The following is a 25,030-nucleotide window of genomic DNA, read 5'->3' on the forward strand; positions in this document are numbered from 1 at the left end:
TTCAGCACTTTTCTGCCTTGCCACAAATACAGGAGCCTGTCCTTTCTCCACTCTATTATTTTGTTTACACCTACATTACATATATTTATCTTTAATCAGTACCAGGATACTATTACACATATTACTTTGCACTTGTTCCCCTTAATTTTGTTTCTTTTACGAAATTAGGGTATAGTTTACGTAGAGGGAAAAGCATACATCTTAGCTTTACGATTCAATGTGTTTTGAGGAATGCATCTATCCACGCACGCCTGTGTCGTGATAAAGGACACTTCCGCCATGGACGCGAGTTCCTGCGCTCCAGCCAGGCAACCGAACCCCCAGCCCCACAGCGGAGGGGCGCACTGCTCAGATTCCTGTCACCTCTGCTGCGCACGCTAGAACTTCATATCAATAGAACTATCCAGCATCAACTCTTTTGTCTCCAGCTTCTTTTGATCAGCACGTTTTTGAGATTCATCCATGTATCCCCATTACATTTTGCCTCTCTCATTTTCCCCAATGCGGAAATCGCAACTTCTGTCCGATATGCTATAAATCATAACCTGAGTGTAATTACCCCACGGTGAACACCCATTCTATGAGCTTTTGAAAGTGAGAACAAATGCGATACCTACTTTCGGAGTCTCGAAGCAGAGCAGTGTGATATCCCACGGCACTGACGGGGTCAGGCTGTGACGTGGGGGCTTGCCTGGGCCGACCGTATTTGGGTTGGAAAAAGTAGAGCCCCTGAGACAAGGCCGTAGGAAAAAGAGTTTGGTGGAAAGAGGTAAACTAATGTCAGATGTGATAACAAGTTTCAGATGTTGTCAGAACATCCATGGAGCCGTGTCCAGCAGGCAGCCTGGCGAGGCTGCTATGGGTCTGGGGGGAAAAGTCAAGGTTGAAGAGATCCACCAAGTATGGGCTGGAGCCACAGGAGTGCGGGAGAGAAGACAAATGACTGGACCACGACCTTCCTGAAAGCAAAGGCGAGCTCCCTTTTGTGCCTGCTTGGGGGAGGTGCTTCAATAATATTTATGAAGATCAGACCTTAGAATTAATACTTCACATAGGTAGTCTGAGAAAAATATTCAAATTGCCCATCTAGACTCAGTTTGTTCAAACTGACCCTCTGCACATAAATACTTGAACTTCCCAGCTTTTTGCATTAACTAAATGGTCCAACTCAGCAGTTCTTCCTGGCATTCTAATTAAAGACACATACATTTTATTGATTAAACTTTCCAGTAACACAGCATAATGCTATTATTTACCCTGCCAAGAAGAAAGGCATTTAAAAAAAAATCACTTACAGAAGGCTTCAATTCATCACAGAGAATCTGAAAATGCAGGAATTAAAAACTCACTTAAGAGGACATAAGTTTGCAGAGAACAGATTCAGAAAAAAAAATTGGACTCTGAAGAATATTACCCCTTCCACAATCTACTTCGTGATTACAAATGTGCACCCGCTAATCCAAATGTTCGTGGAACGATCCGAATGTGGTACAAACCGTGATCTGTATGAAGGCAACTCAATCAGCGTTTATGGGGCATTTCTTTGCATACAGCTCTGTAATAAATATAAAGCAGGAGAACAAAGTGCTTTGCTTTTGCTTTTCTGATGGAAACCAAAGTAATTTTTAAAGGCTTTCAATATAGGAGCTCTCAAGACAAAGCAAACAAAAATAGCCTGTACCAGGATGAAGTGGGTGGTGGATGTCTTCAAGAAGACAGATGGATCAGCTGGCGCTCTGTGTGTGAGTGTGTGTGTGTGTGTGTGTGTGTGTGTGTGTGAGAGAGAGAGAGAGGGGGTGGAGAGACTCTTATTTATTTATTTTTCAGGAGGAGAGAATGGCTTGGCACAATTAATTTTTAGACTCCCATTGGCACATGGAGAAATGGGGAGTGGGGGAAGAAGCCTCACCATAGAGAACAGAGCAAATGGTAATGCCTGAAAATGGAAAAGGGTAGGGAAAGGAGCCTTTTAAGAATCAAATGTACAAATGGCTTTAAAAATGATCATGTTAGAGTTGAAGAAAAATTACCTGCTTGAAGGACCACAAGCATCTAAGAAGTGAACAGAAACAAAGGCGGGCTGAGGAACACAGGCCCAAGGAAGTGCTGCTCAAGGTTAACTGGCCACCCGCTGTCTCCGCCTCCAGCCACATCCTTCCCCAAACACTGGCCTCCTTGGGTTACTGCTGGGGGAAGCCCTTCCCTAACTCACAGGCCCCAGTATTTGCCCTTCTCTGAATTGCTACTTAATCCCTAAATTTTCAAGCTTGATTTCTAATTGAGGGTCAAGTTATGTGACTTATCTTTTTGGCTATAGTTTCTTCCATTTCATTTTCTGAGATTGAAGTAAATATACCTCATTAGAGAATATTTGGGAAATTGTAGTTTCCAAGCTGAAAATTATAAAGAAATGGAAATAACACAAGGCTATCATCTGGAAAGCACTGTTAATTCTTCCTTGTATTTTCTTTCATTTAAAAAAAAATAAAATTGTTTATTTATAGTTCAGATCACACTACAGGTGCCATTTCTAACTCTGGCTTAGCAAAACTGACTTCTGTGCCATTCAAACCTTCTATAATAATTTTAATATTCAATTTTAAATTGAAATAGATTTACATACAGTAAAGTTCACAAATCTCGAGTATATGGCATGATGTATCTCCAGTTGTCTCATAATTAGTATTATCAGTCCTTTTAATTTTGGCCATTCTGACAGATGAATAATGGTTCATAAAAAATATCACTGGGATTTTAACTTGCATTTTGAATAATGACTAATGAGGGCGAGACTTTTTAATACGCTTAATGGCAATGTGGGACATCCTGTTTTGTGAAGTGTATGACTTTGTGAAGTACAGAAAATTGGCCTTTTTCTCATTGACCTGTAAGAATTCTTCATCTACATTAAATCTGATACTTTTTCAGATAAACATAATACAACTATTTTCTCTTAGATGGTGGCTTGCCTTTTCCTTTTCTTCATGATGTCTTCTAGTGAACAATCCCTCATTTTCATAAAATTCAATTTAGCAACTTTTTTCTTTCATGGCAAGTGCTTACTTTTGGTTCTTTTAAAGAAAACTTTTGTTTAACCTATGGTTACGAAGATCCTCTCCTGTGTTTTATCCCAGCAGTGAATTGCTTTATTTTTTATGTTCTACCTCCATTTAATGCTTGTTAATGGTGTGAGATGGCCAGCCCGTGGCTCCAGCCCTCTTTACTGAAAGGTCCTTCCTTTCTGCACTTGAACTGCTCTGGCATCTTTGTTGCAAATCAAATGACCTTCTTTCTGAATCCTATTCCTTTTTATTTCTCTGTTCTGAAAATCTTTTCACCAACAGCACCAGGACATTCAGATTTACTTGCAGTCACTTTTTACTGTAGAAATCGTTGCCATGGGAACTTGTGCAGCAACCCTTCAATGCTTGGTCTTTGCCCAGTCCGGGCCTCTCACCACGGTCTGCATGAACAAGCATCTTCGTCCTCATCACTCGTCACCTTTGTCCTCAGTCACCACTCCGTGGTCCCAATGGCCACACTTGGCTCTCACATGCATCAGGGACCTCATACACACCCTTCCCTCTGCCAGGTGGGCTGTGGGGCTCCCGCCACTGTCATGTTGACTTCTGCTTGACAGCTGGGCCCCAGCTTAAATGTCACTTACCCTGTGAGGCCTTCCAGGGTGCCCCCATCCACACTGGATTCTTACACTCTACATTTTCTCACAGTGCCACGGGTCATAATCACACAGTTACCTGTATGAAGTCTGTCTTCCCCAAAACACATAGCGAGCACCATGAGAGCAAGGACATAGCAACTGTTTCCCTAACCACTGTGATTGGACAACAGTGGTGCTTAATACGTGTTTGGTTCTTTCTTGTTTGTTCATTAAAGATCAAATTCCTAGCATTGCTTTTAAATTTTTACAGGAAAACAAAGAGGCATTATGGCAAACATTGAGGCAAATGTATTCAGAGGGAAAAAAATCAAAAAGGTGAGCTGGTGAGCAAACCATGGCTTAAGAAAAACCTCCATATACACCTTTGCTTTCAATCATTAAAAATAAGCTGAGTAGTTGCTATTTTAAATGTACATTTTAACTATACAAACCTGCTCATATTCTTAGTCATTTTATGTCCAGGAACTTGAGATGTAGTGAGAGGATAAACTTTGCAATCAGACTTAGATTCAAGGTCTGCATCTGCTATGGTATCGGGCAAGACACTTCCAGGAGCTATAGTTTTCTCCTTTGTGAAACAGGACAATAAAAGAGCGGCTGAGACCATTAAAGACTTGAAACATGTACATCTCACATAACAAGCACTTGAAAATGTTAGCTATCTTAATTATTGTTCTTCTTAATGTTCCTGTGGAAGTGAAGGAGGCAGAACAGCAACACGCTGTTAAAACCTTCAAAACCAGAAATTCATAGGAAGGCTCCGAGAGTCACAGATAGACTAAAAATAAAATGTTCTTACTCATAAAGAGACAGAACAGCAACAAGTTTACTGCGAGGCTGGATCTCAGGAAGTTTCTTGGCAGATCCTTGACTTAATCCCTCTCCGGGGCGCTCTTGTTCTGTGAACACATGGCTTTTTCCGTGGCTGTCCCATGATGGTAGCAGGTCCTCTTCATTGGCTTGGCGATAACTACCTGTTCCCTGTGTCCCGAGGTACCCAGGGACCTGCAGTCATTGAAGAGCTGTCATTTTAGGTAGATGGCCCCATGTTGGTGACTCCCAGGCTGAAGCCTTACACTGCAATAAAATAATAGTATGGGACGGACTCGGGTCTTCACAATCATTTATGCACATTAACTCCTGGAACGCTTACAATGACTTTGTACCCACTTGCGTTTCCTAGGGCCGCCTTCACACAGTACCACCCATCGCTTTGCTTTAACAACAGAAATGTGTCCCCTCGCCGTTCTGGAGGCCAGAGGTCTGAGAGCAAGGGGTCAGCAGGGTCGGCTCCTTCTGAGAGCTGGGAGGGCGGGTCTTTTCCAGGCCTGCCGCGCAGCCTCTGGTGGCCTCAGGTGTTCCTGGGCTTGTGCCTCATTCTGCCTCCTGAATCTTCTTCACCTCTTTCCTTCTGAGTCAGCCTCTGCGTCCAGATTTCCACTTTCTTATAAAGACTCCAGTCACACTGCATTAGGGCCCCTCCTAATGACCTTATCCTAACTCGATCGTCTGCAAGGATCCCATATCTGAATAAGGTCACATTCACGGGCACAGGGAACTAGGGTCTCAACCTATTTTGCAGGAACAAAACGCCACACACAACAGTAAGAAAAGAAGTTAAACCAAAATAGAGGAAAGAGAACTTCCCAAGAAAAGAAGAAAACATAATGTCTATTAAAAAAAATCCAAAGAAAATGGATGCTAATCAGTAACAATGACAGTGGATTTGTGTGATTATGTTACCTGGGAAAATGGTGTTATTCCAGGAAACACAGGGGATTTCAAATTATTGCATTCTCAAAACCTCCCAAGAATTCCTTTGAACTTTATTGCTAACCTTGGGGTATAATGACGAGGAATGGAGGCTTCTAAGAGCTTTCATGGCGCAGTTTTATTTTAATTATATGTAGTTACAGTGAAATCAGGACGGGGTATGGCTACCTTGAGAAAAATCTCCTCACTTCTGAGGAGCCTGGTTCCCTCCCCCTGGGACCCCCTGACACGCTGAGCCTGGAGTGGCAGGCAGGTGGCCCTGGGCCCCTCGGAGGGGACACTCGAAGTGATCTTTTCCCTCGCAGCTCCCTTGCTGCACTCATTCCCCAGGAAAGTAACAGCGAAAGGAGGGAAGAAAAACAACGCCCTTCAGACCCACCCCTCCCCCCTTTTGTATCTATTCTGACATATCCCCCAGGAGAAAAAAACCAAGAAACCCTTGGGAAAAGTCTGAAGCTTTAGAAAACTTTTTCATAGAATTAAGGCCCTTATCCAAGGGACATTCCTCAGTTCTGTCTTTCCTAAAGCTACACTCCCAACTCTTCAGTATCTGGATTTAATCAGAAGAAATTTGTCAAAGCCGTGGCTACTGACAACAAGCTGATGGTAACTGAATAAACAGGTATTAAAAATTTTAAGCAAGCCCTGGCCGGTGTGGCTCAGTTGGTTGAGCGTTGGCCCACGAACCAAAAGGTTGCAGGTTCAATTCCCGGTCAGGGCACACGCCAGAGTTGTAGTTGAGGTGCATAAGCCAATCACTATTTCTCTCCCTTCCTTAGCCTCTCTCTAAAGTCAATGAAAAAAAAAAAAGATTTCAAGCAAAAATACACTCCTTTATTTTCTAACAGTATTCTGAACTTTTTTTCCTTCTTCAAATATGGGGGAAAACACGAATATTTCTAAGTAAAATCTAAGTGAAATACAACTGAGGGGGGAAAATACCCACTTAATACTGCATAGTGTTTCTTAATAGTTAAAAATAAATCGTCCGTATTAATTATGTTAATTCCTTTATACAAATCTAGGTCACACCAGTCAAATAAAAAATTTCAAGTGGCATAAAGTCAAATCACTTTAATTAGGTTATTTCTTTCATTTAATTTCTAAATCTTTCTCTCTCATTCTCCAGCTAAACAAAAGCACTAATGTTCATAGCAAACACGTTTTCAAACAGGCTTTCAAAAGCAGACGTAATCTGTAGCAAACAATACTTTTGAAAAGCCACGTGTTTGCATTCCAACTCAGCTACATTGACCTGTTGGAAAAAGTTGTCTACCGAATGACCATGCAGTTTTCTGACTTCATTTCTAGAACACATCTTGTTAAGCTACACTAATCTTTATTGCCTTTGAAACCATGGTTCCTTCTTCAAAAAGTCTTCCCAAGCTGACTCATTTTTTTTCAATACTCTAGGCTAGTGGTCTATAAACTAATCTTTTGTCTGGTTTTACAAATGAGATTTTAATGGGTGACAGTCACAGCTATCCATTCATGTATCATCTATGGTCACTTCTGTGCTGTAACTACAGGGAATAGTCATGACAGAGACCACCTGGCTCCAAAAAGCTAAAATACTTACTATCTGGTTCTTTACGGAAAAGGTTAGCTTTAGGCTAGTCACACAAAGTGTTCAAACCTTCTATTTCTTAGCTTTTTGCTCTATAAACATCTGATCATTGGTTTCACTTGGGACCATTTCCTCAGGTATGGTTAGTGAGGTCCCTGAAGGTCAGGACTGTCTTTTAGTTTTTTAATCAAGAATGAAAATTGTCAGGTTAACTGGACATAAGACTTTCACGCCAGTGAGTCTCAGGAGGTATTCACTCATGCCAGTGCTACTGCCACTACATAAAGCATATGGCCGATGACATCAGTGGCCCTAATTTATCCCCCCCCTTGTAGCCAAGCCCTCGGCCACGTGACTTGACCACACCCTCCCACGTTGAGACTGGGCTTCACCTTGTGACTTACTCTGGCCTCTGCAATAAGAGGAAGTGACCGTGTGGAAGTTTAGAGCTTAGTCCTCAAGAACTCGTGTGTGGTCTGCTTCATCTGCTGTCCTTCTGCTTCACGGCAATGAGGACATGGCTGGGGTGACCTGCTGGTCCCAAGAGGAGGGTGAGAGATGGGGTGAGAGGCAGGGCTACCCACGAATTCGAGGAAGCCAAGCAAACTGCCCCCTGATTCAGCCTAAAGCAGCCGACCCCCAGAATACCCTGCAGACTCATGGAAAATGATAAATGATCATTGCTTTAAGCTTCTGAATTTTGGAATGGTTTATGAAGCAGCAATAGCTAATCAATACAAGAGTACCCTGTCTGAAAATACCACTAAAATGCTTTTTGGAATCTTAAACTGAAAAGTTGCAGTACTTGTTTAGCGATATGCCTTTTATGGAACTATAGACTAAAAGATAATGTACGTAAATGTCCCTGGTCAGCCCTATATCAGAAAAAACTGACTTCAGAAAAAACTAGTCACCATGTGCTCATTACTGACATCTCTGAGAGATATAAAAATCATAGTTTCTAACAGCAACGAACTTCCAGTTCTGTTGTAGGAGACAGAATAAAGTGTGGCATAATTAGAGTGCAAGACAGTAATTGAGTGCCAAGATCTACAGAAACTTTGAGTTTCTAGTTAGACATGGTGCTGTGAACACGTGTTCATCTCTGTGCCTGAACAAAACCCCAAAGACAGCAAGGGAGACACAACTGTAGACAAGAGATGTCAACGCCGTTTTGGAATCTGGAAAGTGAATGAATGACATAAGCAAAGAGGAAAGAGCTGAAATTCAGCCCAGAGGGGAAAGTTCACCTGGGGAAGGTGGGAAAAGGCATGGGGAGGCTCTGGGTGCTGCTGAAGGTGGAGGTGAAGGATAGGATGGTGAACGGGAGGGTGGGCTGACAGTCTTTATCCTAAACAGCTAAGCTTCCATTGTCCTCGTTCTTCTCTCTGCTGGGACACCAACCCTCAGTGTCACTGGCTGAAGATGGCAGGAGGTACTGTGACAACCTGAGAGATCTCTAGTCCCTTTCCCTGTATGTAGAGATGGGATACTAGAGAGAAGGCAACCTCTTTCAACTCTTTTTAGCTGTTTGCCCTGGCACTGATGAGGGGTAAATCCCTCTGTCTGAATAAGATATGTATATGGCCATCTCTTGATATTTTTCCCCATTGTAGGCATTATCTATTGATTAACTGCAAACGGTCAGGATTTAACTCTTCAACATTCTTCACAATAGATAATGTCTAAAGTGCAAAGTCTAGAAATGCACTTTAAAGCTTTAACAACCATAATGTACCCTGGCTTGTGTGGCTCAGTGGTTCGAGTGCCAGCCTGCAAACCAAAAGGTCACCAGTTTGATACCCAGTCAGGACATATGCCTGGGTTGTGGGACCAGGTCCCAAGTAGGGGGCGCATGAGAGGCAACCACACATTGATGTTTCACTCCCTCTCTCCCTCCCTTCCCCTCTCTAAAAATAAATAAATAAAATATCTAAAAAATAATAACCCTAATGTCTTGGGTATCAGAAGAAACCATTGAAACGGATGAACAAAGAGTTGCACTTAGGAGGGGGCAGATGGGTCAAGGAACTTCTCGATTTCTAAATAAGCCTTATAACACTATTTGACTTTTTCTTTTCATTCATTGCATCTCTATTGAGTGTCTGCTATGTGTCAGGCACTGTCCTTGGAAGATACTGATGTACCGTGATGAACAGGTTGGACCATTTCCTCCCTCACATGGCCTGCGGTCTGGTGGATGATTAAGCCAGGAAGAAAAAAATAGTCATCTCAAGCACTTGAACCATTTTTTTCTAACCATTCATTTCACACTCATTTTTGTCTTACTCCAAGCTAAGAGTGGGCTTGTTTTTGTTTGTTTTGGGGTTTGTTTTTTTTAGGTTTTATTTATTTATCTTTAAAGGGGAAGGGAAGGAGAGAGGGAAACATTAATGTGTGGTTGCCTCTCATGCGCCCCCTGCTGGGAACTGGCCTGCAACCCAGGCATGTGCTCTGACTGGGAATGGAACCTCAACCCTCTGGTTTGCAGGCCCATGCTCAATCCACTGAGCTACACCAGCCAGGGCTGTTTTTATTTTTAAAGAATTAGAAAGAGAGGGAGGGAGGGAGGGACAGTAGCAGTGGTACCACAGAATGATATATTCCATGATACCCAGAATTTTACCATCTGGCTCTTTACAGAAAAAGCTTACTGACTCTTGTTCTAGGGGCTTACCAGATCTCTCCTGAGCACTATTAATTATTTCCCCCAAACAGATCAAATTAGAAATATTAATATCCATAGACAGCAAGTTTATTTGATCATGAACAATAAGAAGGTAAAAGTCCCACTTAGAAAAGCATTCTTTAGCACATTCCACTTTCTGTAACAGAAACGCCACAGTTTCAGTCATCCTAGGAAGTCAGGACAGAAAAACTCTAGAAGCCTTGGCCCTTATTCCTTGGTCTCCTACCCCTGGGAGAAGATGCCACTTGACTTTTAAAACTAGGAACATACATCAGTGAAAATAAAACCAGTGCGAGTAGTTACTTCCTAGACTTGAATGGTGGTCAAGGGGAGTGTTTTGCCTTTCATACATTGTTTGAAATTTTTACAATAAAATCTTCTTCAAAGAAAAAAGCAAGCAGAATAAAACCAGACATTAAGAACAATCTGACAGTAACCAGAGGGGAGGTGGGAGGGGATAATGGGGGCAAGGGTTTTCAGGAACAACTATAAAGGACACATGGACAAAGCCAAGGGTGTGGGAGGGGTGAAAGCAAGGGAGGGAGGTGGGTTTGGCTGGGGTTGGTGGGGAGTGGAGGGGGTGAATGCAGACAACTATAACTGAGCAACAATAAATTAAATTTTTTAAAAAGCTTCTTCTGCCATTATTGTATATAAAAAATAAAGACAATTAAATATACACATTAAAATAAAACCATCAAACTAGCATCCAGGCCTTGGATCCCAACCACTATATGACCATATAAATATTTCAGAAACATCTGGATTTCCCAAGTAGAATGATAATGGCTAATTATAATGCCCCATTCATTACTGCGTGGGAGGCACCGTGCCACAGGCACTAGAGACATCCTCGGTGAACCCTCACAGCCATATAAAGCAGGCAGTACTGCTAGCTCCATTTTATAGATGTGCACACTGAGGCTTAGTGAAATCAAGGCACTCACCCAAGGTTACATGGCGAGTAGGTATCAAAGCTGAGATGCGAACCAAATCTCTGTCTCTAGGGCTCAAGACCTTAACGTTGTATTTGGAAGGAACACGCTTTCCTTCTGGAAGTCTACAACTACCACTTCTATTGGAAGAAAATACCTTTGAAATTCACCAAAGAACAGTCACTTTAGACAGGGGAAAATAAATCCCCACCAATGTGGCTCTGTCAGGGAGGAGGGGCAGAGACAGCTCCTGAGGACCACAGGATCCCTCCCCCGTGCTGCTTCCAAGTGACCTGTGGTCAGCACGTGCCCCTTGAAGCCGGTTGGGCCACCAATACCTCAAGTAGCCCCCAGGTCTTCCCTAGCCAGCGTCCCACCCTCCTGACTGCAGCCGCTCCCCACCCTCCTCGCCAAGCCCTTACTGATTTCTCGTGTCGGTGAGTTGCCCAGCACATCTTTGGCACATACATGCCACGGGTCCTTCCAAGATTATAGATTCCAAATGACAGACATTTATTCCACACAGTACCTAGCTCAGTGCCTGCCACTTGCTAAAAGGTGCTTAGCAAATTAACGATAACAGAACGTTAATGAACGGCTCCAATGCCAAGTCCAGGGAGGGCTCGATACACATCAGCGCACCCTTCCTAAGGAAGCTGCCAACTGGAGGCAGACTATGGCAGTGGGAGGGACTTTAAGGTAAAACAAAACTAATAAAAATAATAAAAATAAAAAAGACATGGGTGATGTCCAGAGCCCTAAAGTGGCTAATTAAATGGTTATATTCACACAGGTGTGCACGTGAGCGTTCACACAGCCAGAAACACCTTATGTATGAAACATGGGGAGAGCAGACCATTTAAACCATTTAAAATAGTTAACGCAGGTGCGCTCCCCATTAAATAGCAGCAGCCCACGTACGGTGATATTTCTCTAAGAGCACTGTGTAGCCCACCTCACCTGAGTCTCTAAACCACTTCAATTCACATGTCAGTGAGGTATGGTGCCCACCCCATTACAAAGGAGAATGGTTCTGGGCCTGGGGAGCTTCTAGTTCCTTCAGATATTCAAGGAACCTTGGGGTGGTCACAGGCAGGGAGGGAGCAGGGACCTGAGAAAGTGGACTGTCGGGGAGGGGGGACTCGGACAGGCCCTCTGAAGGCCTGTTCCACTCTGTTAACCGTTCTACTCGCACCCGATGCTCAGTGGTCCTCGGGCGTGTCCCTGCAATGTCACGCTCTAATTGACCCACTGGTCGCTGACCTTGGCAGAACTCATTTGCAGCCGCAGCTGTGACTGCCTGTTAAAGCGGAAAAACCTGTCCACTCTCTCGCATGAAACCTACAAAGTGCTGATCGGCATGTTGCATTACCCCACCCCGCCCCAGTGTGGAAACGAGTGGCCTTTAGAGACAGGTCTTGCTAAATTCCAATATTCTGAATGAATACCCTAACTATCACTCCAACCCTTAAAATACATCAATGATGCAGAAGTACATGTCAGCAGTTAGACTTCAATATGAAGGAGAAGGCTGGGGATCTCGTATGCCTTGATTAATTACTTGCACACAGACACTGGCTCTAAGCACGCCCTCTCGAGCTGCAGGTAGCAGATCTCTGTATGGAAGTCTTACACCAACAGCCATCGAACTGGGTCCTGCCCTGGGCGTGCCAGGAGAGGGAGGGCCGGAGGATGCAGTCTCTGTTGTTAAACAGGGACCTTTGAGCCGGTGAAAGTGCCGTTGCTTTAAAGTTTCAGGGGCCCAGCTATGACAATGAGAACCAAAATTTAAGCGTGGTCAAACATTATATATCCTTTCAAAATAGCCTCCTATTTAAAAAAAAGATAATTAAAAGATATGGTCAATATTCCTTAGAGAGAGCACTTTTAAAACAATGCAGAGCAACTTATTCCTTAAGTTTCGGACAACAGGTGTGCCTGTTTTTAAATCTCAGACTAATTTGCCAACTTCCAGTTTCATGATGACTGAGATTCAAGTGGACTGCTGAGTGTTCCAGGAATGCATGCCCTTTCTGTGGGTCCAGCCGGCAGCGAGCGGAAAGACTTCAAATACCTTAAAAATACACCAAGGAATAGTGAAAAACAGAGAAAAGAAGTGAAATGTCTTATCTCTCCACTTCAACCACTAAATATCCTGTGCATATTAGTATAGACACACAAGCCAGATGACTTACTCTGCTTACATATCATCTCTCTGTCATGTGAGATTTTCCAAACCCTGCGCTATCCTTCCTGGAAATCAAAATGAAAACCTACTCTTTTTATAGTGGAAGGAAAACAGAGTGCTTCACACTTATTCAAATAGAAACCTCATCTTTAGGTATTCTAATTTTCTCTCTCAGACCCTTTTCAGTTAGTGAAAGCCACTGAATCACAGTTTCCAAACTCAAAATATCGGTAACACATCAATACTAATTAATATGCACAGTGTTGCCATAACAATCCAGATTCTGTCTTCCAGGAGAGCCCAGAGAGTGTCCAAGAGTCTAGAGGCCTCCTGTAAATATCCGGTGGCGTTGCACCCTGGAAAGAATGGGGGAGGGAGAACTTGGGGCAGAGTCCTTGGCTAACTGACCACACCCGGCCACGGTCAGCTTCAAGTTTTATTATTCTGATGATTGTCAACTTTTGTCATCCCAGTGAATGACTAAGGTGGATCAATGAATACGAAAGCACATTTCCAGAATTCTTCAAACAGCACCGTCTTTTAAAATAATGTCCCTTTGCAGGAGAAGATGTTATGGCACGCGAAGCCACCATGAATTATTCATCAGCTACGGAGTGTGCCAACCTCCAGCTCCTCTGTGCCTCCCGACAAGTGCGCACATGTGAATTACAGCACACTGAGGCTCTCGGTCCCGCCCGTTCTGGGTGGGACGGGGACCCGAGCTCCCTGGAGGTCCCGCCTGGTAAACTGAGAAGACCAGACACTCGGAAGTGAAGGCGGGAGGGAACACAGTGCGTCCGCCTGACGTGGAACTGCCCACCAGCGTACTCTCCAGAAACCAAAACAAGTTACTATCTCTCAGCGTTAGGGGTCTAGTATCAAAGGCAGCAGCATGAATGGACACAGTCTGCCGGTTTCAATGGGGCAGCCAGCAAGATTGTGTTGCGCTGCCTCTGAGGCCGTGGTGTTGGCTGCCGGTCCCAGGGGACCTGAGCAGGAGGCGCCCGGCCACTCCCGAAGCCGGTCAGCCCCACCAGGGAACGAACCTGCCCATCAAACACAATGGTGGGGGCTGCATGGTAGGGGATGCATTTCTAGGGGCAGCATCCAAAGTTAAACAAAGCACCCGGCACGCCCCGCCCAGGGAGACTTAAACTGCATCATAAAGGGGAATGAAGGAATTCACAGTGAAGCTTTGTGAACACAGGTAATGTCATGAAAACCAGGGGGTGGGGGTGGGGGGGTGATAGAAAAAGAGCGGGTGAACAGAAATGGGATCCCAACTGTTCTCCCCCCCCCCCCCGTCACCGAGGGCTCCCTTTAAAGTGCTCCCACAGACCCACCCGCCTACATTCAATTTAATGTAGCTCAACTCCTGCTACAAAACGGGCATGTCGATTTCAAAATCTCATAATATGCATGACATTCGTAAGTATGCTGATATATAAGATATGATTTTATGCAAATATGTAGCATGCACATAAATATATCACAGTGTTAACATACTATAACAAGCACAGAATTAATTTAGCCAATAGGAAAGGCCCCGCATCTCTCTCCACCTTTAAAGACATGGTCTCTGCCAGATGGCACAAACACAAGTTTACTCAAGGGACAGCCAAACCTGGGTCTCCGACGACGGGATCAGGGTCCATGAGCTCAGCCGGTCCCCGGGTTACCGACATGCACACAACTCTGAGACTTCAGGATTTCTTCCCTAGGTGGCTGGTGCACGGCAGGACAGCATCCACTCCTCAAAGCGGAGGCTTGGCTGGACCCTGGCTCTCCTCCCAGGAGTTTGTGGGCCGAGTTAGACTCCAGCAAGGGGTGTGCCACCCAGAGGGTGTGTCTCAGCCGCTCAGGAAGAATGAGGAGTTTCCTGCATGATTCTAGCTCCTTCCTCATGTAGAGAATCCTCAAACCCTTATTCTCTGCCTCACTCTGTCTCCCACCAATTCTGAAGACCCCCTCCTAAGAAGGCATCAGTTTCTGACACACCAGCAGAAAACGGTCCCTCCTGGGAAGCCACAGTCGAAACAGGTCCAGAATGTTCCTCAGGCTTTTCTCCACTCTGTACCATCTAGAATGCAGATTTTGGTCACTGTCATTTCACAGTAACTCAAACATATGAAAGAAAGAAAAGGTTCGATCTTCCCAAGATCTGCCTCCTCTTTCTACTTAATGAATTACCATCTCACCAGATGGGCTTTTTTATGATCTTTTTAAATACTAGGATTTAATAAAAACGCTGTAAGTCGGGGAGGCGTCTTTTAGTGTCAGCCTGACTGTTCATGGTGCTTTTGATGTTGCTCCTGACAAAACGCTGCTATGAGACAAGTCGTGGACTCGGAGCCCTTTTATATCCGGGACTGGCTGTCTGAAAACAATGACCTTGGCCGGAAAGGCTCAGGAAAGGGGCATTTTTTCCCTTTAGTCAGTAATGCCCTGACCTGGAGCAGGATCACCCACCACCCACAGGACAATTTTTCTCCCAGTTATTTTTGAACACAGGGGGTTCTGAAAATTGGAAACATTAAAAAAAACACTGTTTAAATGGGGAAAGGTACTTGGGACAAATATTGCCAGCATCAGACAGGTGCATTATTGGCTAAGAGTAGGCAGAAACTGGCATAATTGTTTTAAGTGTGATCATTAAATTCCTGCAATAGAGACATACACCTTAGCACCCATTCTGAAAAATTAATATAAAGCCCACAATCTCTTTTTTAAATAAAGATTTTATTTATTTACCTTTAGAGAGAGGAGAAGAGAGGGAGAAATAGAGAAACATCAGTGTGCAAGAGATACATTGACTTTGTTGCCTCTCTCATGCCCCCAGCCTGGGACCTGGCCCATATCTCAGGCATGTGCCCTAACTGGGAATCGAACCTGTGACCTTTCAGTTCAGAGGCTGGTGCTCAATCCACTGAGCCACGCCAGCCAGGGTGCCCACAATCTCCCTATTGAAAGACTATACAATCACATCGCTTAAATGTAAAGTTTGACTAATTGAACATTCCCAGCTTACTGTCTTTCTGTCTAGGTGGCTTTCTGGTTTTGTTCTGTTTTGAAATGGCTCTGGGGACAGCCAGACTCACGGGTCACCCCATCCTCCCTTTCCCTAGCCTGGGCCCCTGCCTGGAAGGTTCTGCCCCTGATAACGTCCTCCTGACTTGGCCGAAGCTCCAGGCGCCAGACACAGGGCTGGAGCTCTTGTTGATAAAATGCTTGGCCTCTGCAGGGCTGTCAGGTGCTCGCTGCTGCCAAAGGCCCCTTGCATCTACTGAAATCTTCTGATTATGCCTAATGCCTAGCATTCTCATGACAGTAATTCCCTGTTTTGGTCCTCATGTTTTTTGTTAGTGTCTCGGGGTTCTTAACATAAGGGTAGAACAGAAGTCTTTTAGAGTTGCATTTTTTTAAAAAATCCCATTAGCCTTCATTTTGAATGTAGTGGGCACCAGTTTTTCTGACTCCCTCGAATCTGAGATTACGATTCGTACCTGATTTGAAAGGAGAGGGGGAAGAGGGGACCACGTGTAGTACTGGAGCTACTTTCTGGGGCTAATTCAGAATTTTAATTTAAAAGCAACTTGTACCCGTTTCTTGCCTTTGACGAGGCCAGGCAGCCTGGAGGGGAGGGGAGAGGGAGGCCATCCAATAGTGAAACTGCCTTTCTGAACAGTTAGCCAATAAGGTACTTCCTTCCTAGTCACGGACCCCAGATTTGACTTGGTAGTTGAGCCAGAGATGATTACTTTGGCAATCTTATTAGAATCCAGAAACCAACTACTTTAACCCAAACTGTTTAAAACATGCAACTGCTTCCTAACTGAAGGTAGTGATACTCCTACAATGCCATTGGCGAGTCAGGGATTCTGCTGTGTGTTCTTCCCCTGACGTGACTCAGTCACCTGGGGAATCTGGAGAAGGCTTTACAAAACCAGGCACCTCGGAACTCTGCCCAGGAAGGCAACTGGCAGCCAGAAATAATAATATGTTAAAAATTGCTTTCAATCGCACATTCACCTGCATTTGAGAAATGCTTGGTGAAACGTCGTTAAACAGGTTTCTTAGCTGTGGTCTTCTCAGGGACATGAATATGCGTGTGTGCCTTGTCTCTTTAAAAGAATGAGGTAAGAAGCAACTACCAAATTTATTTGACCAGCAAACCCCCAACCAAAGCAAAAATATTAACTTACCACAAAACAGAGTTTGGACAACACTGCTCCAGGGAAGGAGAGCAAAAAGGCATTTGAGAGATCGTTTATGTCATAGGGTCCAAGGTGAAAAATCTTACAGCCAGAGGAACGTAGGAAAATTCTGGCTGGGGGGTCTAGGTTCTTCTTCCTCATTGAATAGGACCTTTAAAGAAATTGAGTTTTCATCTTTCCCAATGGAATCATTTTTCTCATGGAATTCGATTTGCTTGAAGTGTCTGTCTCTTCTGCTTAAAGGCCACACAGAACATAGTAGGTGTGGTCCCCGCGACGCTGTCACATCCCAGTAACCCAGATGTTCCGTGTTCTAGGCACGTGGCACCTCTCACAACACGCCGAGCTGAAAGACCTGGCCTAGGTCTGCTCACAATTACAGAGAAGGAGACACAGCCTGCCCTAATGTGATTTATGACAAGGCCGAGAGTGAAAATAGCAGACATCGGTCACCAAACACGCACAGAGCCCTGGCCTCATCATTCAAACTAAGCTGAACTGATGGAAATTTCAAACAAATTGAATTCCATAAGAAAAATGATCCCATTGGGAGAAGGGAAAATAAAATTTCTGAGAAGGTCATATTCCATAAAGAAGAGGAACCTAGACCTTAACTAGAAAGGCACAGGAAAAAGTTAAGTACTGATTTGTCATCTCCCTTGAACTTGTGTTTCAATGGTATTCAGTTATAAGCCCAGACACTTGGCCCCGACCCAAGCTCAGCTATGCGATGCCATAGGAAAGATCAATTTCAGGAACTAAAAGAACTTGCAATTCACTATACACGTAAAAAGAGAACACTCTTGACGGTGGCCTTGGCAGCACACAACTACCTCCGTGCTCTTAGATCAAGTTTCTGCTTGTGATTTCCAAGTGGGTTCCATGGAATTATTTTTGTAACCAGAAATGAAATTTTATGGCCTTTACTAAGGTAATTGTAACACCTATTACATATAGTCCCTATATGACTCAGCTTCATAAACTACAACTAGAACAGCCTCATTATTATACTTAGCACACATTTACTGAGGGTGCACTCTCCGTGGGCATTGAAAGAACATTCCCTCCCTGATTTCTTACAAGCCCTGAGATGAGTACCACTATCACTTCCATCTTAAAGATGAGGCAACTGAGGCAGACAGAGGTTAAAAAAATTGCCCAAGGTCACCCCACTAACAAGAGATACAGCTGGGACGTGGGCACAAGCAGACTCAATCAGAGACCATACCCAGGATGCTAAAACTCCCTCAGAACACCCTCACAACCAAAAGTTTCACTCCCTCTCTCCTTCCCTTCCCCTCTAAAGATAAATAAATAAAAAATCTTTATAAAAAAAAAAAAAAAAGAACATGGAAACAGCTCACAGCAGATCATTAAATCAAAGATGACAAAGCCATCTCTGTGCCTTTGGAGTTTAGTGGTATAAAAAGTCAGAGTATACCTAATACTAATGCTTTTTATAAAAAGCCTAAATACTGAAGACTGTAGTGGGGGGAAGGGTATTAAATCATAATGATTTACTGTAGTCCAAATTCTTCTAATTTCCACACTAATTCCCAGTTGGCTCCAGAGTAATGTATGGCCACAGCAATTACAAAATATTCCACATATGCCCTGGTCCAGTGGCTCAGTTGGTTGGAGCATCGTCCTGAACAGCACCTGCGTAGGTTGTGGGTTTGACCCTCATATTGGAAAGCAACCAATCGATGTTTCTCTTCCTCCCTCCCTCTCTCTGTCTCTCTAAAACCAATAAACATACCCTGAGTAAGGATTTAATAAACAAAACAAAACAAATCAAAATAATCCACATATGGCTTCCTCTCCAGAGAATGAGGGGTACTATTTATTGACTGCCATACACAGAAGACAATGGAATTTGTTGTTGTCAGGGGGTAAGAAAGCAAAATGAACACCCGAAGACACACACCTGCCCGGGAAATGTACTGCACAATTCCATCTCACCTGTAGCTTTCACTCGGGGGGGGGGGGCGGTTCTCACTGCCAAGCTGGCCCACCACCTTCCCTTTGGAAGCTGCACTCCCAGTTCGTGGAAAGAGAAAATAGGCCATTTTCATGAAAATGAGAATGCTACTTCAAGTTACTGACTGGGATGCCCTCGGCAGCTTCGTTTGGGAACCTTTCCATTTAATGGAACTTTCTGCATTTCCCTGACTAGTTAACAATTTATTGACAGTCGAACATTCATACTTTGTCTCTAATGAAAGCAATCATTTACTCATGGCTTCATGCAAACTAATTATTCCAAAGACTTTCCTGTTGACTTTTAAAACCTTAATGGCTTGTCTCTGCCTGCTTCCAGCTTCCATATCTTCCAAGAAAAGGATGACTTCCTTCAACGGGGGGAGCTGGGCTGTACGAGTAACTCAGTAACTATACGAGTATGTATCCCAATTTTATAAACCTAGTCAAAAATCAAAAATGAAACAGAACAAAAGTCTCTCTGCTCTTTCTGAATTCAAGAAGATAAATCTAGTTTAAAGTACTTTTAAAGATAGGAAAAATCAAACCCAGCGTGCATCGCAGCCTTTCAAAATTAGCGAACGCTGAGTGCCTTGCTAAACCTCTTGAGGGTTCCTAAGAGCCAACCCCCAAGTGAAGGACAAAATTGTGTTTAGCAGTGAAATACCTCTCCCAAACAATGGCCTTGTCACCCCTTGAGCAGACCACCAGACAGCATGGAAGCTACAGGGAGCTTTTAGACCTAGTGCCGTGGTCCTCAAGCACACAGAACAATGAAGTTTCTCAGGGACTGGTGAGGGATTGAGGCAGAGAGCTGACTCTGGGCTGCACCCAACTTCCCCCCCACCCAGAGAATTTCAGCTTATGTTTTATATTGGGGCGGTTTCCAGATGAGCTTTTATTTTTATTAAAAAAAGATTCCATAGCTAAAAACAAACACATACTTCGAAAACTTCCCGTCCTATCCAATTCTTTCATGTCAGCAAGGTGGATAATGAAGTGAGAGTTAGTGACTAAGTTCCAGGTCCAGAGTGAATGAGTGGCCAGCTCAGGGTTGCGACCAGTCATAGCGCTCCAGGACACACCCGTTCCCCACATGGCCAAGTGCACGTGCCGAGGAACACGTGCCCAGTCCTCCGTGGAAGTGCTCAGGTGCCTCCACTGTGGCTCTCACCAGCACTGACCACACGCCAACATGGCAGGTGCAGGGGCTGTTGCTGCTCTTTTTCTTCTTCTTCTCAATTCACACATTTTAAAAGTACTGGACAAGAGAGTCCAGGAGGCATAGAAGTAGCAGAAGCCTTTCCCATTTAAGGCAAAAGAAATAAATCTAAAATTTAATGTAAACCAATAGAAAAATATTTGGTTGGACTTGCACTCAAAAGAAAGGCTGTGGATGTTATACAGGATCCATCTGCTGTTTGCAACCTTCACCCTTATAAGCTCCGCTCTTCAAGTCTCATTTAGTGAACCACGCAGCTCAGCACACTGTGTGGGGTCTGGCCCCAGGTGCCACTCCAGGCACTGATCACTGAGGGCCCGGCCCGTGCCCTCAGTCGGATTTCATTCTGGATGAAAACTACAGCTGCTGCTTTCGGAAGGTGGGCTCTGCATTCTGTAAAATGTGAGAAGTCAGAATGGGGGAAACTCAACCTTGTACACTGGAGTGGACTATTCTAGCTGTCTCTGGAGTCTCTGCTTTCCAAAGGCTCCTATAAATAAACTCTTAAAATGATCCTGGTTGCCAAGAACTAGTTGAGTGATCTGAGCAATTTATTTTTAGCTATATGTGCCTATTTTCTCACCTATAAGATGGGGATAATTACAACATCTACCTTAAGAAGTTGTGAGAATTTAAGCTAGCAGCTCCCAGTATATAGTAATCTCTGTATAAATATTAGTCACCATCATTGTTGTGACTTATTTTTTAAAAAAAACACATCTTATTTTTTTTTTAAAGATGTACACTTTTTTTTTAAAAAAACAAACCTTATTTAAGTACCAGACAGAGAAGCCAGGGGAAAGAAAGTAGCAAGAGCTCTGCCAATTTAAGATGGAATATAAAAATGAAATTGTTCTACAGCTTAATGTAAACCTGCAGAAAATAACAATCAGTGGATGGAAGTAGAATTCACAAACAAACTGGGATCACAGTCAGCCCCACCAGCCACTCGAGGGCCTCACTGCTCAGGGCGGACCTGGGGCAGCTGCATGGCCGCAAACCGGGAACTTATTAGAAATACAGAATCCTGGCACTCCTCCCACAGGCCTACCTACCGAACAGGAATCTGGATTTTAACAAGGTCTCCAGGGAATTTATGTGCATAATAAAGTTGGAGAAAGGCTGCTTCATGGTATGTATTGTAGGTCCAAAGAATAAGACCTCATTGCATGGTTACATCTCCATACATTATCCTAAAACCTATACCCCTTCCATTAGCCTTCATGTTGGGTTCAAAGAATCTGAGTCTTAAAGCAGATTGTCCTTTTATGAGACAGAATCAGCCTTCAAGAGGGCATCTGAAGTATGGAAGCCAGCCCTTGTTAGTAACATCAGTGATCCAAACATGCCTGTGTCACGGTCATCTTCAACAGCTGACACTTACTGGGCTCTTAAAATACACAAAGACTGACTCAAGGTGCTTTCTGTGTGTTCTCAATGAATACTCACAACACCCCTTTGAGTAGGTATTACTATCCCTATTTCATAGATGAAGGAGCTCAGAGAGGCTACATCACTTTCTTAAGGCCAAGTTGAATGGGAAAAATGGCATTTTTGAGGTTCACTCACTTTCTTCAAACTGATGCCTGTGACATCAAAATCCTATCCCTGTAAGACAGGGAGCGGTCATTACGTCCCTTTTAGGAAAGGAAAACAGAGCCAGAGAGAGTGAATCAACCATGTAGAGTCAAAAACCCGAGACTTAGGACAGAACCGGATTCATCAGGATTCCAGGTTTACAAATTAAGAAATTCTGTGGCTGGAAATGCAGATGGTAACATGGAAGAGATTGGGGGAGTATATAGAAGGGTCTCCAGTCAGGTTTGTACCGCCAGACCAAGGGGCTTCAAATTTTAATTAATCTCAGACGTCAACAGCTTATTGGAGTGCCAGAATTTTTTACAAACCAGATCTTCCAGATTTCTATTGTCTTTCCTTTATGACAACTGGTGCTTATCAGCACATCTCAAGCTAACATCCTACACAATATGATTCTTGCACAGTGTGAAATTCTCCTGATTACAATCTCTCAGATTTCCCTCACTAGAGCTCTACCCAAGTTTGATGTCCATTAGCCAAGAAGTCAGCTAGATCAGTTAAAGTCTTTCCTTGATGGCACCATTGTGCTAAAGTCAAAGACACGTGTGAGAACAAGTGATGGGAGCTACTTGCCCAGGTCCCAGGGAAGGCCCCCCTCCTCTGTCCCTGAGGGCAGCCAGGGAGGCATCAGAATGTGTTGACTCAAGACTGTGTATGAGTTTTCAAGGGCTGCCACAACAAAACACCACAGACCAGATGGGCTTAATCTACAGAAATGTATTATCTCACAATTCTGGAGGCTAGAAGTCCAAGGTCAAGGGGCCAGCAGATTTGGCTTCTGAGGCCTCGCTCCTTGGCTTGCAGACGGCCACCTTCTTCTTAGCCCCACAGTCATCCCTCTGTGTGTCCACATGTCTAGTATTTCTCTCCCCCATGTCCAAATTTCTTGTCGTACAAGGACACCAGTCATACCAAATTAGGGCCCACCCTAATGACCCCGTTTTAACTGAATAACATCTTTAAAGGCCACATCTCCAAACACAGTCATGTTCTGAGGCACTAGGGGGTCGGGCTTCAACGCATGAGTGTCAGGAGGACACAGTTCAACCCATAACAGGGATGGAGCGGATCTTTCGCCCACTATCACTAAGCCCAAGGGCTGTGCCGAGCCCTCTCATCCAGTCTGCGTTCAGTAAGGACGAGAATTCACAATGCTCTGCATCTCTCAGACCCAGGACTTGGAGCACTCTAGAGGGGGCAGGGAAGGAATGGAGTTCCAGGCCAGACCTTCTTTTTTCTGGCCTGTGGTATCAGAGAAATGTAATTCTCAGGCTCACTGTACACCAACACGTCCTAGATTCTTCCCCGCCCCCACTCAGCATGAGCTTATGGAAAGTCACTCTGAGGTGGATTAAAAAAAAATTAAGTGGCACTTATAAAACAGTCTGAGTCAGAGATATGAAGTTATTAAAAAGTACAAACTGCAGTGAAGGGCTGGAATCTGGCAGCCCCAAGGCCTCTCGTGTCCTGGGGCAAATGCTCCTGAGCTGTGAGGTGATGGGTCCTGGGAGCTGGCTCTGGCTAACTGGACAGCTGGCCCGGGCAGCAGGACAGCCAGGAGGTAGGAGCCGGCCTGCGGGCCCACTCAGCCCCGGGCGGCAGCCCCAGCAAATGTCACCGAGTGGGAGGGAGGGGAACCAGCACTGGGAAGACATGTCGGGAGGGGCCGGCTTCATACGGGGTACGTGCACACCCCGCTAAGGCTGATTTAGACACAATGTGTTCATGGGCATCCAAACCGGGAGACGACAGGAACAGAGCGGGACCAAAGTAAGAGTGACATTTACCACTGAAAAGGAAACCTGTGTGCATCATTCAGTCTAGTAAACCTCATTAATTTAGATTGCCTTAATTAATTTCAGTTTCAGTACGTTAGCTATTCTTTACATCATCAGTTTTTAAACTTAGTTCTCAGAACCTTTTCACATGAATATTAAATTCCTTGCTTGTGATTTTAAAAGATCACTTTGCCATTTCATTTGATATATACTAAGTGCTTTAAGGTAAAAAAAATGCTTTGGATCAATATAGTATTAAATGTATTGATGATTATATTTTATTCTATTAAAGATTTTATTTGTTTATTTTTAGAGGTGGGAAAGGAGGGAGAAAGAGAAGGGAGAGAAACATCAGTGTGTGGTTGCCTCGTGCGTGCCCCATACTGGGGACCTGGCCTGCAACCTAGGCATGTGCCCTGATTAGGAATCGAACCAGCAACCCTTTGGTGCACAGGTGGGCTCTCAACCCAGTGAACTACACCAGCCAGGGCTGACGACTATTTTAGAGACCTCCTGTGCATGCAGAACAACATCAGCAAGGAAACGGAAGGAAAACTTAATCTGTCAAATAGAAATCCCCTCAGTAATCCCTCTATTAATTCATTAACACATGTGTAGAAATCCTAAGAATCACTAGACATTTAAGGAACACAAACAGCACAAAACAGGACCAAGATAAAAATGTAAACATGTGATTCTAGAGAAAACAAATAATTCAGTCAACAAAAAAAGACCTAAGTGAAAATCTAAATCTAGTTCATATACTCTAAGGTATTTGAGAGTACATTGTATCCATGAAATAAAAATGGGGAACATTAAAGAAGCAATCAGAGACAAAGAAAGTTAGGGAAATTACAAATGATCATGAAAATAAAATGAATGGAATAAGTAGGCTAAGAAGACAATGCCAAGGAAATCTTCAAGAAGGTAGAACAAAATAAAAAAGAGACAGAAAATATGAAAGGAGAATTAGGAGACATGGAGGATGTCCAGTGTCCACTTCAGAAAGACAAGAGAGAGAGTAAGGGGGAGAAAACAAGAAAAGAAAATTCTCCAGACCTGAAGGAAGACATAGGTTTTCCTACCAAAAGGGCAAACCAGGAGTTGAATAGGATGAAGGAAAAAAACAAACAAACAGCAAGACATATGCTGGTGGAATTTCAGAACTCTGAGATATGGAGGAGATCTCCAAAGCTATCAGAGACCAAATCAGGTTACCAAGAAAGCTGCCATCAGATTTGGCAGCCACCCTGGACTCCAGAAGACAGTGAAACAAAACCTTTCAAGTTGTAAGGAAAACACAGCTTTGAATATGGGCATCTATGCCAGGTCACAACGAAGTCCGTGGGCAAAATAAGACATTTTCAGACATGAAACCCACACAGACCCAAGTCCCCTTACTT

The 25,030-nt window shown here is 43.9% G+C and overlaps 1 protein-coding gene across 2 annotated transcripts in view; it reads right to left on the bottom strand.

Annotated features, from left to right (window-relative positions):
• Nucleotides 1–25,030, bottom strand: part of ABLIM1 (actin binding LIM protein 1) — a 262,998-nt gene that overhangs the window by 184,166 nt on the left and 53,802 nt on the right. Inside the window, exon 1 of one of the 2 annotated variants that reach the window (XM_053668628.1) lies at nucleotides 14,459–14,970. The exons of the other annotated variant lie outside the window; for it this stretch is intronic. Within the exon in view, the coding sequence (XP_053524603.1) occupies nucleotides 14,459–14,519 (61 nt within the window). The 5' untranslated portion in view covers nucleotides 14,520–14,970. Of the gene's footprint in view, nucleotides 1–14,458; nucleotides 14,971–25,030 lie in introns of those variants that run through there. 2 annotated transcript variants of the gene reach the window in all.

The sequence above is a fragment of the Artibeus jamaicensis genome, unplaced genomic scaffold (genome assembly GCF_021234435.1).
Source record: "Artibeus jamaicensis isolate MK-2021 breed Jamaican fruit bat unplaced genomic scaffold, CSHL_Jam_final contig_490, whole genome shotgun sequence".
Lineage (NCBI taxonomy): Eukaryota > Metazoa > Chordata > Mammalia > Chiroptera > Phyllostomidae > Artibeus > Artibeus jamaicensis.